General features: G+C 39.6%; 1 protein-coding gene across 4 annotated transcripts in view; it reads left to right on the forward strand.

The window, feature by feature from the left end:
- KLF12 (KLF transcription factor 12) overlaps positions 1-14,415 on the forward strand; it is a 425,486-nt gene that overhangs the window by 276,649 nt on the left and 134,422 nt on the right. Inside the window, exon 4 of one of the 4 annotated variants that reach the window (XM_080799531.1) lies at positions 8,641-8,709. The exons of the other annotated variants lie outside the window; for them this stretch is intronic. Coding sequence (XP_080655657.1) covers positions 8,686-8,709 — 24 coding nt within the window. The 5' untranslated portion in view covers positions 8,641-8,685. The remainder of the gene's footprint in view (positions 1-8,640; positions 8,710-14,415) is intronic. 4 annotated transcript variants of the gene reach the window in all.

The following is a 14,415-nucleotide window of genomic DNA, read 5'->3' on the forward strand; positions in this document are numbered from 1 at the left end:
AGGGCTGCCAAAGAACTAGAAGAAATGGCGTCTTCATGGGCACCCAGGCTGGTTTGAGAAGGATACTTGACGCTCAGAGTGCTTGGCAGAGGGAGGGCAGGATCTGGTTCAGGACAAGTGGAATCGGGCAGGGCTGGAGGACAGAAGAGGCCCAGGAAGTGGGCAGAAGCATAGTCAGAGTCATTTTCATTAGAAATTAAGGGAAGAGAGACAAAAAGTAGAGTGGAACCTAAGCTAGAACTCAGGCAAGTGTGCTTTTTATAAAACCCCACTGCCTCTCACTTACTGTTGTTCTATTTACAAAAGTTACACCTTATTCCACTGCTTTTATCAGGAGATGTGCATCATTGGTCAAAAATAAAATAATGTGGGTTTTTTTTTTTTTTAATTTCTGAGTATTTGGCTTTAAAGAAAAGGGACAGAAGAAATTCAGTAAACAGCTGATTTATCCAGTTAACATTCCCAATTGTCCTACGTACAAGTCTTTTTAGGATTTATGATTTTCCATTTTATTCCGTCATGTTTTCTCATTTCTCTCAAACTTACATAACGTACAGCGTGGCCAGGGCACAAACTATTGGATGCTGTTCTGTTAAGAAAGATGTTTCTAGTTGCCGTTATTCTGAGGCTTACTGTGAAAACAAACAGGAACTAAACAAGAAATAAGCACTGTGATGTGGGTCACTGATAGCCGCCTCATGCCATTAAGCTTGTTATGTGCCAAGGATATAGAGAAAGTGAGCGAATGCTTGTTACTACACAGGTGTCCAAGCAGTGCTCCTTTTTATCCTTTCTTCTGTTGGATATTGCCACATACTGATTTCGCATGAACTGCCTTAAAAAATTTCTCCAGCGAAGACACGAGCTCTCTCTCTCTCCCCTTCCCTGTTCCAGGGCTGATAAGGGCAGCCCTGGGGAGGAAATTTAGCCTAGGAATTCCTTTTGGGTTTAGATCATACATCCATATATGGGGCCTCAGACGATTCTTTCAACTTCCATGACACTGTATTTGTTCATCTGTAGAAGTGAAGGAGAAAATTCTGCCAGATAACATTGTACTAAGTATTACATAAATGTTTATTTTTTTCTGCATTTTTAAAAAAATTAATTAAGTTTCATTTATGGTTATAAAGTCTCATACTTCTTTGAAGGTGTACTTGTTTTGTATATATACTGTGAAGAAGTTGATTCAAAGAGCACAGTTTTGTTTCCTCAGATTCACTTTTAATGACCTCCATTTTTTACAGCACAATGTGGAAATATTCCCTCTGCACATATATTTCATGTTTTCTGAATGCAATTCATTAAAAAGTGATGAAATGTCATTAAACCTCTGGGGTTGGGGTCGGGGGAGCAGCTTCTCCCAGGACAGACATTAAAATCCTTCTGTGGGTGTGTCTGAGTGGCTCAGTGGGTTAAAACCTCTGCCTTTGGCGCAGGTCATGATCCCAGGGTCCTGGGATCGAGCCCCGAATCGGGCTCTCTGCTCAGCAGGGAGCCTGTTTCCTCCTCTCTCTCTACCTACTTGTGATCTCTGTCAAATAAGTAAATAAAATCTTTAAAAAATAAAAAATAAAATCCTTCTGTGGCGTCCTCCCATTTCTCAGACCACGGTGCTGATTATATACTAATGTTCACTAAATACATATTGATTGAGTGAAAGCTTTTCATCAAAAACCTAAAAAGCTCTGTAGTTCCCATACATTGGTATATAATTGTTTTCAATAACTTCTCAAGTATGAAAATATTTTCCTGGTAAACTGTAATGCAGCAGCTTGGGGTTTCCAGAGAAATCCACAGTGTCAACCCACTGGGTTACTGCCCTCACATACCTTTAGTTTCTGATTGTGTTTAGCTCTTGTCTTTAGTTTCATTCCAGTTAGGTAGGTAGAGACCCGGTTACGTATGTAGAGACATTAATTTGTGTAAAATAGCCGTGCCGCCCATCTTTTCAAAACTGATGGGAGGAACGCCCTTGGCAGATGGGGACTGCAATAGAATTTGTTATTTTCTTCTAACGACATCATGGCTCACTGGAATCTAGGGAAAGCCAGATTAAAAATGAGAAATGCCTCTGTTCCTTTTTTCAAACTTTTTTTCCTGAAAATATATTTCGTATACTCCTCATCGGTGTATCTTGAAATATAGCACAGTTCTTTTTATTTTTAAAAGTACCACAGGTTCACTGTAGAAAATAAAGAAAACTTGGATTTAAAAAAAAAAAAAAAATCTAGATCACCCACAAATTCACCAAATGGAGAAACTATTGTTAACGTTTCCACAGTTGTGTTCTAGCCTTTTTCTTATTTTCATATGTAAGTAAAAATGCTGGTGGAGGCAACAAAATTAAGCTTATTCTTTTATGTAGTTTTGTATCCTAACATTTTTTTTTAGCTAAACGTCATAGAGATAGTATCCTCTGTGCTACTGAATATTGTTTCTCAAAGCTGGCTCGTCCCTGGAGTCCCATTTGATGCTTTTGAAACTACGGCACCAGCGCCGTATCCCAGACTCACTGTATCGCTTACCTTTGAAAGGTTGCATGGATGATTCTGTTTTTAGCCAGGACTAAAGCCGTTGTTTCAAACTTTCTTCCGTTTTTATGCCCAATTTGTTGTTTCTAATGTTTACTCCTACAAAGACAAAAATGAGTATCTGTATATATCTGTTTACCAAAATCCCCAATTACTGTCTTTGTCTTAACTACAAGTCCCTGGGTTAAGTTATCCCGTTTCCCCGGGAAGAAACTTTTGTACCCAGCTCGAATATATAAGCTCATAAATAGTTTAACTTTAGCAGTTATCATATCTTAATGTATTAAATTAGTGATAAAACAAACCACACTTCATATGAACTAGTATATACATTTTAAAATATTGAACTTTTCCCGACTCCCCAGTTGTCTATGATTTCATTCAGTATCTTCACATGCAGGTTCAACATCAATGCTGGTGTCCTCACTAGGACCAGTTTTAAGTCATCATTAACTCGAACACCTCATCTCGATCACTTGACACATAGCACTGTTTACATCAGTGGTGATGCTGCATCTGGGGTTTTTCTCCAAAGCCATCTGAGGTGCTTAATGGCCTGAACTTGAGATGGTTGGCATGTATGTAATCTTCCAAACAGAACAACCGTCTTTTGAAGCTTCTCTGTAGTACCAGTGCATGAAATCGTGAAGTCATTCCACATCCACATTCCACAGGAATCATGACTAAGTGTGCCGAATTTCCTTCCCTCCCCCCGGCTTAAAGCATATTCTCTCTGGTGATTTCTGAAAACCAACAAGCCAATACTGGCATTGATTGAAGATTTCGATTCCAAATATTATTCTGTTTTTCAAAATACAGTAATTAGGGGTAAACTTGGAATAGATCCTGAATATAAGGTCACTCCCTCTCAGCTTGGGAGGGGTGTGTGTGTGTGTGTGTGTGTGTGTGTGTGTATACACCTGTATATGTATGAGGGGGGAGGGAAGAGGAGAGGGAGATGGCAATGCCCTAGATTCTTAAAAATGTTTTATTTGTTTTAAGGTATTTAAGACTCTTAAGGCATAGTTCAGCAGCATTCCTGAAAATATGTACCCAATTACCCTGCTAGCCATAAAGTGTCTGTTTTACTACATCCTTGACAGCATTACTATTAAGATTTTTTTTTTTTTTTAGTTTTCTCTTATAAATAAGTGTCCCAGCTCATCTCCCAGCTGAGATGTCCCCTGTCATTATAAGTCTCTCCTGTGTAGCAGGGGTCCTGGGTGGCCGGCAGGTTCTCTTTTTCTAGTCACATGTCTTTCTGCTCTCCTGTTCCCACCTTTGTCGTCTCTGGGGCTCCAGCCTGACCCTTCTCCCCTTTTTCTTACATACATTTCCTGGTAGGTATAATCAATAGGGGCTTGATGGACCCGCCGATCTCCACACGCACGTGGTAATTATGTACACCTGTGTGCCCTGTGGCGCTTGCAGTTAAATGGGGGAGCCACTTACAAAACCCGTGGCCACTTTCATCATCCTTAGACCTGTGTGCATCGAAACCTCATTTAATAGGAAGCCGAAAGAAGAGGCTAAAAGTGTGGGTTTGTATGAGAGCATTTTAGTGACTTTGTAGTGAGCTGAGATGGAATTAATTCATGAATAAGTTTTGGGGCATTTCAACTCTGTTACCTGTCTACTTGTGCCATTTTCCCACTGCAGCTACCTCTGATTCCCGGGATACCTGGGAAAAGGTCGATTTCCATCGTCTTTGCCACTAGTCTCGTTTTGGCTTGGTTGGTGATTTCTCTTCATAGGCATTTTCTCTAAGAAGGAGAGAATATGGGGATAGTCTTGCCCACTTGCTTGCTGTAAAGATCCAGAAAGTAAGACCGACATTTTGTAAATATACCCCCTTTTCCATGAAAAGATGACATTTTGGCTTTATGTGTTTGTAATATGTTAGGGTTTCTGGGTGTATCATTTGGCTTTCTCATTCTCTTCAGGTCAAGTTTTCTTGTCTCGGAAATTCGGTGCACTCCACCACTGTGAGGTATCATTATGAAATAATGACCAGCAAGGTGCAGCTGGTAGCAGAGAAGACTAATCTGTTTGAGAATGAGAAAAGTTAGTGCGTATTTTAAAATCCGCAATGAGCACAGGGACGTTTGCTTCAGTACCAGGCAGGAGTCTGTGGTCCAGGGTAAAGAGTCCAGTGAACGTTTTTTCCCCCCAAGAGTCTATCGCACATGTTTTCCTTTAATGCACTGTGAATGTGAAACTTTAATACTGTAAATCAGTCACTGAATAAAAATAATTTAAAACCAAAGAACAAAAAGAATTCTAGCCATGAGGTAGAAAACATAAGCCTGAAACAGTGACCTCTTTTTTTTTTAAATTCACTAATACTGTGATAATACTTTTGGTTTACTAATTTTTGTGAAGAATGATAAAATGTAGACAAAACTGGGTCTCGTCAACAGCATTAATATTGAATTCAGTTTCCTACAAATAATGGGGGGGATTTTTTTTTTAAGTGCAAATTTGGATTTACAGAATAATTTGGCAGATTGTACCCAAACATGCCATATTCCTACCTCAGTCCCACCCCTAGTATGGAAGTCTTATGTTAGTGCAGCACACTGGGGACAGTGAATGTCTTAATTCACCTGTATTGATAACATTAGTACTGTCACTGCGTTGAGGCTGTTCACTCTGTGCAGTTCTGTGGGTTTTGACAAATGCAGAGCAGCACGTGTTCATCCACCACTGTTAGGGTTATGTTATGTTATGTTATGATATGTTACTGCAGTAACATACAGATGAGTTTCACTGCCCTCAACACCCTTCCCTTACTCGTCCCTCCCCTCCCCTCCCTTCCTCCAAGCCCCTGACCACCACTGATCTTTTTCTGCCTCTATAGTTTTGTCTTTTCCAAAATGACATATAGTTGGAATCATACGATTTATTTTTAAGACATCTTTGCATGCTTTGTAAGGTTCAGTGTGACAGCAGTTGCTTTAAAAAAAAAAAAAAAAAAAAGGAACAAAACTGACTTCCTAGACTTCATTTTGACCTTTGTTTTAGGGACTCTGCTTCTTTTAGATCATTTGGCCAGGGAAATAGGATTTATGTGGCTTAGTATCCTCAGTGCTATATTCGTGCCTAGCAAATGTGATGAGTGTTCACTGATTATGTTATGTGGTAAAACAAAATGATATTTATTTGCTAAATATCTGTATGTTTACATGTAACACGTAACACATTATGTTCATGTCCAGACATTTCTGTCAGTCTTTTCGTTGCTTCATTTCATTGTCTGCTATTTTAAAAAAAAAAAAAAATGCGTTAACTGGATGTCCTCTGTCCTTCCCCACCCTAAGGGAAAGGAAGCCTCCCCACCTCCTCCCACCCCAACTTCACAACACACACGTGCCAAGCTGGAGTTTCAGTTTGGCAACCCACGGTTCACATAGCTTCTGATTGCTATGGATAAATATTATGAAAGTCCTGGGAAATAAATAGGTCATAGAAAAGCATGACAACTAAGAAATAAGGAAAATTTGAGATGAATTTAAATGTGTATTGAATCCTTTTTTAAAGGCTTCCATTTTCTGGGTGGTGGGTATGAAGGAGGGCACTTGTTAGAATGAACACTGGGTGTTAAGTGATGAATCACTAAATTCTACTGAAACCGGTATTAGAGCATAAGTAAAATTTTGAAAAAAATTTTATTTATTTATTTATTTATTTATTTATTTATTTATTTATTTATTTTAAAGATTTGATTTATTTATTTGACAGAGAGAGACACAGCCAGAGAGGAAACACAGGCACGGGGCATGGGAGAGGGAGAAGTAGGCTTCCCGACGAGCAGGGAACCCGAGGTGGAGCTCGACCCCAGGACCCCAGGATCATGACCTGAGCCAAAGGCGGTTAATGACTGAGCCACCCAGGCACCCCTGAAAAATTTTTTAAAAAGAATAAAAAAGACTATCCTTTTCAATTCAAATGCGAAAGCCTAAAAAACATAAATGTAATAGCACAGAGTCTATTTTGTTATGTGTATGTTCTGAATTTTCTGAAAGAACCAATCACGTCTTAAACTAACACTTGAGATACTGAGGTAATGCAGTTGATATTCCTTCAACTTACCCTCCCCCCGCTTGCAGTGGGTAGCTCATTTGATACTTTCTGAGCCCAGGTGCATATCGTCATGGTAGAGTATTTCCAGTTATTTCCTTTTATTCTCTCATCTGTAGTTTTAGAGGGATGAGAGTTTCTCTCTCCTTTTCTTTAGTATACTTTGCTTTCATTTTTTTGGAGGGTGGTGAGTTTCATAAATACACACTTTGGGGCACCTGGGTGGCTCATTGTGTTAAGCCTCAGACTCTTGAGTTCAGCTCAGGTCCTGCTCTCACAGTCCTGGGATCAAGCCCTACTTGAGGCTCTGCCCTCATGGGGAGTCAACTTGAGTTTCTCCTCTCCTTCTGCCCCTTCCCCTGCCCCCCCCCAAACACACACATTTGTGTGTGTGACCACACACACATGCTCTATCTTTCTCTCCAAAATAAGTCTTAAAAAAAAAAAAAAGGCACACTTTTATAGTATTTGCATTTAAGAGTTTGCCCTTGAACAGGTCGGGGAGATCACTGGGCCGAAAGCAAGACAAATGATGACCAAAAGGACACATGTAAGATGAATCTCGAAAAAAAAAAAGGCTTTCCTTTTTAGGGTGGCTGGGTTACTCAGTCGGTTAAGCATCTGCCTTAGGTTCAGGTCATGATCCCAGAGTCCTGGAATGGAGCCTCCCTCTCTGGTCAGTGGGGAGCCTGCTTCTCCCTCTCCCTCTGCCTGCTGCTCCCCCTGCTTGTGTGTGTGCGCTCTCTCGCTCTCTCTCTCTGTTTCTGTCAATAAATTAAAAAAACTTGAAAAAAATAGGCTTTACTTTTTAGTAAAATAAAATAGAGAAGAAAGTACGGTGTATACCCTGTTCACAAGTGGTTGTTTGGTGACATATACACTCAGAGCAAAATTGGCCAGAGGTGTTTCTTGCTTGCCTTCAGCATGGTGCTCATAACTCTAAAATGTCATTTATTTATGAGGGAAACCAAGGCACAAAAACTAAGACATGTGTGTACTGTGTGCTTTGTGTAAAAAAAAAAAGAATTTAGCTCATTACTTAAATGTATTTGCATCTAAAATAATGCTGTATAACTTAAAACTTCCATGATTGAGGATATGGAATCATAGATAGAGCTTATTTCCTTTTTTACATGAAGTGCACAGTACATTTCCTTAATCAGTTCCTGTAAAAAAAAAAAATGTTGAATTAATCACCAAGTCAGAGAATGAAACTGACATAAACTAGTTTTCCTTTGAGACACAAGAAACAAATAGTGCTGTGCTGTTTCATCCCATGGTAAGACTGGTCAGCATCCCCAAATAATATAACTATGTCTTGTCATAAAGCTGAACTGTGGATTGGTGTAGGTCATTTATGTTGTGGAATTAACAAATGAAACCAGTTAATTAAAATGTAGTCCATTTTACAGATCATCCTATGGGTCAATCTAGTTAAGCAAAAAAATAGAAAATTAAAAAAAAAAATAAAGTGTCACATGACTGTCTTCCAGATTTTAAGAGATGTGTTTGTTTAAGATCACATGGACCCTAAAAGTCTTGTACTATTTTGACTTATTTAGCTACTTTTGTAGTGTATATATCTGTTTGGTTGATTAGTGAACACTGTACCTGTGCAATATAGTGGTTGCATTTCTGCAGTCCTGCATCAGAATATCTTATGTGTGATGCATTGAGTCAAGTCACTTCTAAGAGTCAAAGTCATAGATTAGGTTGTGTTGGGATTTTTAGTTCTGGTTCCCCCCCCCCAAGATTTATTTATTTATTTTAGAGATGGAGTTAAGGGAACAGGAGAGGGAGAGAGAAAGAGAAGCAGGCTCCCCACTGAGCGCCCTGAGGCTGGAATCAAGAGTTGGCGGCTCACCTGACTGAGCCACCCAGGCCCCCCTGGAATATTTAGTTCTGAGAGGGGGAGCTTGTTTGCTCCTGTCCCCACCCTAACTGGTATTACTTAAAAGCACTTAATACCCTTAATACAATCTATAAAACAATTATATGAGTTTGGAATTATATTGCTCTTTTGTAGGTAGATAAACTCACACCTAGAGAATTTTAATGATGATATACCAAGATGGCACAGCTAGTAGGTGACAGGGTAAGTCATGAATTCTTTTGTGTCTAAATCGAATTTTCTTTCTTATAATAACCACACTGCACGCTTTTAAAGCAAAGGTGATCCTAGCAGTTAAACCATGAGCTATGTAATATTAGGTGACTTTTATAATCTTTTCTAAAAACTACCATGAGATTATTTCTCAACAAGTTTATAAAGGTAAGATGAAATATAATTTGTTTAAATGCTGGCTGGCTGGGTGAGTAGATGAATGGCTAGATAAATGGGTAGTTGGGACACCCTGTTTGTGTGTGTGTGTATGTGTGTGTGTGTGCACGCACGTGTGTGTAAATGCTCTGCTTCTCTAAAAATCCCCAGGGCCATTAAAGATGAAACAGACGGCATGTAAATCTTGGATATCACTTAACAGAATACTGTCTAAGCAGCCCTCAACCATGACTACACATAAGAATCTCTGGCGGGTTTTCCAAAGATGAGATTGTGTCCAGACATTTTTTCCTCTCTTGTTAAGATTACCAAGTGTTTAAAAGACATGACCAATATTAAAAGCACTTTTTAGTCATTGCCAGAACATAATAAGATTCAGCTGCTGATAATGGCTGACTGTAGGAAACACATCCAATACTATGGGTACCGGTGTTAGGAGATTTTAGATTCCTTTTTATATTCACTCAACAAAACGCCTAAAGCTTAAGTTACCTTTTAAAATATTTGTTCATGGCTCCATAGCTCAGGGGTTAGAGCACTGGTCTTGTAAAATATTTGTTCAGGAAAAAGTTTATCTCGTTAGGAAAGCTCACGTGTAATCCCCAGATCACTGAAAGGAATATGTTCACTAGAATATTATGTATAATATTTTATTGAGTGGATATTATGATTAAAATTGGCTTTCAGAGTTTTGAAGAAAAGATATGTGACCATATAATCCTGTTTGTATTTGTCTTTATAGATTTTCACATACATATTTTATTAAGTATATTGTTACATTTATCTTGTTGCAGTTGGTGTATATTTAGGCAGTAATTTGTTAAGACATTTTATTAAAAAATTTCTGTCATTACCCTTTCAAGGAATAATATGTAATCCTTTGGAAAGATCATATGTATGTAATGATTTACATTATGAAGTGTTTCTACAGTGATGAATTACACCTCAGCCCTTGGTTTGTAAACCTATGTGGGAATCTGGATAGGTAGGAAAGATAAATTTGTGGTGGAAGTAGTCACTATTTCTAAAATTAGAATTCTAGATATATCTAACACAGAAAAAAAAAAAAAGAAAAATCAAGACCGTGTTTGATGATAGCATGTTCTTCATGAAGTATTTTGTTATTTTCATGATAAATCAGTTGAGATACTTCATGAAATTAGTTATTCTCATGTGTTTAGGGATGTTGTTTCTTTTAATGATGTCAGATATATTAAGTGTTTGATCATTGTTTCCACACCAGGACATCAACAGCAAAATTCGGCTAAAGTCACCACTCCCAGACAAAAATCTTGGTGGGCTTTGATTTAAACAAACAACAACAGGGGCACTAAGTTGACCCTGAGATTGAATAGTCCATCCGTGTTCTAGCAAGAATTGAGTGGTTAGTAATCAAGGGTACAATTTTAGCGTGGAATCCTTTCTTTGTTTTTTAACAGAAGTTACTCTATGGTGCTCAAAACTTCTCACTTCTCTTTATTTCTAATCTTTTCAGCATTCCTACCCCTTATGTGTTTCCCGGTAACATGCCATATCTTCTCTCACTTTCTCAAGTGCCCATACAGGCATTCCTCATTGTATCAGCTTTGCTTTGTCATGCTTCACAGATAGACTGGTTTGTTTTCTTTTTCTTTCTTTCTTTCTTTCTTTCTTTCTTTCTTTCTTTCTTTCTTTCTTTCTTTCTTTCTTTCTCTTTCTTTCCTTCTTTCTTTCTTTCTTTCTTTCTTTCTTTCTTTCTTTCTTTCTTTCTTTTTTAAGATTTTATTTATGTGTTTGACAGAGAGAGATCACAAGCAGGTAGAGAGGCAGGCAGAGATAGAGGGGGAAGCAGGCCCCCTGCTGAGCAGAGAGCCCAATTCGGGGCTCGATCCCAGGACCCTGAGATCATGACCTGAGCCGAAGGCAGAGGCTTAACCCACTGAGCCACCCACGCACCCCTGTTTTCTTTTTCTTAAACCAATTAGAGTTTGTGGCAAACCTGCATCTAAGCAAGCCTGTTGGTGCCATTTCTCCAAGAGCATTTGCTCACTTTGTGTCTCCGTGTCACATTCTGGTGATTTTCACAACACTGAAAACTTTTCATTATTATTCAGTTTGTTATGGTGATCTGAGACTGGTGGTCTCTGGTGTTACTATTGTAATTGTTTTGGGGCACCGTGAGCTGCACCCATATAGGACAGCACCCTTGATAAGGGCTGTGTGTGTTCTGACACCCCCCCTGCCAACGGCTGTTCCCCATCTCTCTCCCTCTGCTTGGCTTCTCTGTTCCCCAAGACACAACAATGTTGGAATTGGGCTAGTTAATAACCCTATTGTCTCCTCTGCGTCTTCAAGTGGAAGGAGCAGGCATACATCTCTCACCATCAACCCAGAGCTAGAAACGCATAAGCTTAGTGCAGGAGGCTTGTCAAAAGCTGAGACAGGTTGAAAGCCAGGCTTCTTGCACCAAATAGCCAATTTGCGAATGCAAAGGAAAAGTTCTTGAAAGAAACTGCAAGTGTGAGCCAGTGAATGCACAGGTAGGAAAGTGAAAACAGCTTTATTGCTGATAGGGAGGAAGTTTGAGCGCTCTGCACAGAAGACCAAGGCAGCCACAACAATCCCTTCAGCCAAAGCTCAATCCAGAGCAAGGCCCTAACTCTTGAATTCTAGGAAAACTGAAAGAGGTAAGGAAGCTACAGACGAAAATTGGAAGCTATGTTGGTTCATGAGGGGTAAGGAGAGAAAGAAGCCATCTCCAGAACATAAAAGGGAGAGGGGAAGCAGTGATTGCCATGGAAAAGCTGCAGTGAGTTCTCCAGAACATTGGGCTCAGATGATTCATGAAGGTGGCTACACTGAAGGACGGATTTCAACCTAAACAACCTCCTGTTGGAAGAAGATGCCGTCTGGGGCTTTCATAGCTGGAGAGGAGAAGTCAGTGCCTGGCTTCAGAGGACAGGCTGACTCTCTAGTGAGGAGCTAATGCAACTGACGACTCTTAAGTTGAAGCCTATGTTCAGTGACCATTCCGGAAATCTTAAGGCCCTTGGGAATTCTCAATTCTACTCTGTCTATGCTCCGTAAATGGAACAATGAAATTTACTCTGTCTGTGCTCCATAAATGTAACAACAAAGGCTAGATGACAGCCCCTCTGTGTACAACATGGTTTCCTGAAGCTTTTTTTTTTTTTTTTTAAAGATTTTATTTATTTTTTCAACAGAGAGAGATCACAGGTAGGCAGAGAGGCAGACAGAGAGAGAGGAGGAAGCAGGCTCCCTGCCAAGGAGAGAGCCCGATGCGGGGCTTGATCCTAGGACCTTGGGATCATGACCTGAGCCAAAGGCAGAGGCTTTAACCCTCTGAGCCACCCAGGGGCCCCTCTCCTGAAGCTTTTAAGCCCACTGTTGAGACCTACTGGTCAGAAGAAAGATTGCTTTCATAAGATGACTGCTCATCGCCAGGGCACCTGGTCACCCAAGAGCTCTGAGGGAGATGTGTAGAGATGAATGCTGATTGTATCCCTGCTAACACGATGTCCGTTCTGCAGCCTGTGGATCAAGGAGTCATTTCAACATTCACATCTTATTATTTAAGAAATACATTTTGCAAGGCTGCACCTGCCATGGACAGCGATTTCTCTGGTGGATCCAGGCTAAATAAATCGAAAACCTTATGGAAGGGTTTCACCATTCTAGTTGCCCACACATTCGTGATTCATGGAAGAAGCCAAAATATCAACATTCACAGCAGTTTGGAGGAAGTTGATTCCAACCCTCATGGATGACTTTGAGGGGCTCACGCGGAGGAAGTAACTGCAGATGAGGTGGAAATAGCAAGAGAACCAGAATTAGAAGTGAAGGTTACCATTTTTTTTTTAGCAATAAAGTATTTTTAAATTCAGATATGCACATTGTTTTGTTAGACGTAATGGTATTGTGCACTTGGGAGACTACAGCTGTAGTGTAAACATAACTTTTCAAAGCACTGGAAAGCCGAAACATTCACTTGACAGGCTCTATGGCAACATTTGCTTTATTGCCACGGTCTGGAGCTGAACCCACAGTATGTCTGATGTACGGCTGTAGTCCTTTTATTTAATTTCTAGCTGCTCCAAATACCTCTCATTTGATGTTTTCCTCGGTCTCCCAGAGCTCTTGTTGTCGCTCTCGGCTGGGCTCCCATCACCTCACTGCCGCTGCGTGTATAGGGATTCTTACCTCAGAACCAATGCATTTCAATTTTCACCTTTCTGAAAGTCAGGAAATGAATTCCAAATGATGATTTCAGGATTTAGTCTTTCAGGTCTTTTCTCTTTCCTAAAAGAAGGAGTGGAAGTGGGCCACAGATGTTTTGAAACCATTTTGAAGTGGTATTGCTGGCTTCCCACGTATGGATGTGCGGCCCGAAGCTACAGGGGGGCTTTACCTGCCGCCTCCCAGTAGGAGAGATACATATGGGCTGTGAGGATATAATATTATGTCAATACCATAAACAGGTGAATGGTACAATAAAGACTTTGTTCTCTTTCTACTGACGAGGCATCATTTGGGGACATTGTGGCTGCATTTCACCTGCTACGTAGGAAGAAGGCACCGACTCGTGCCTCTGCGATGGTGGTCCGTGTAACGTCATGCATATTGTGGCCAGCGTTACAAAGACGACGCGCTTAGTCCATGTGTTGGGTTTATCCTTGCTAATTATCATGACCATTTTCTATATTTTGGCTTAAGCTCATGTAAAAGCTAAGTAGTTCTCACATGTGTGAAAATACCTAGAGACTCTTAATATTTGGTCCTTCATGGCTTTCCTAGGAGATGCAACAGAATTATAAAAGGAACACTCTGTTTCTGTGGTTATAAAACAGTTTAAGGAATACATTTGTTTCTTAGGGAGGGAATAAGCAGATACAAAAGGTGAACTGTTCTTAATCTAGAAAAGTTGAAGCCATTCGCAAAGCTCAGTGACACTCGATGTCTCAGAAGCCATCTCTACAAAGAAGCCTCATCTTTCTCAGCTCTTATATTGGCACAGTCCATTAGTCTTTTGTTTATATTATGAAATGTTGCTACAGTGATGACTTACACCTCAGCCCTCGGTTTGTAAATCTGCGTAGAAACCTTTTGTCTAACGAGACAGAAAAATTGCTGTTTCCAAAATTAGAATTCCGGATGTAGTTAATACCGTAGGAAGAGAGAAACTAATCAAGACTATATTTGAAGTCAAACAGTGTTTTGTAATATGTATTTAATGACATATTTTATAATTTTAATGACAAACCACTTGGGATATTTTATAAAAGCAGCCTCAGCAAAGAATTTCTATGTGGGTATAACACACTAATAAGAAATATCTTAGATTGTTCTAAAAAGAAATTAAATGATAATGCTGGGAATCAATTGAAATACTGTTCTAGTTAGAAGAGTAGATAATGCTAATAGCTTTTCTAGAAGTAACCTGGTTTATGGTATTTGTGGGGTTTTTTTGTTTTGTTTTGTTTCTTAATGTCTATAAAGATTTAAAGAGTTACTTCTCAGTTT

The sequence above is a fragment of the Martes martes genome (genome assembly GCF_963455335.1).
Source record: "Martes martes genome assembly, chromosome: 3".
Classification (NCBI taxonomy): Eukaryota; Metazoa; Chordata; class Mammalia; order Carnivora; family Mustelidae; genus Martes; species Martes martes.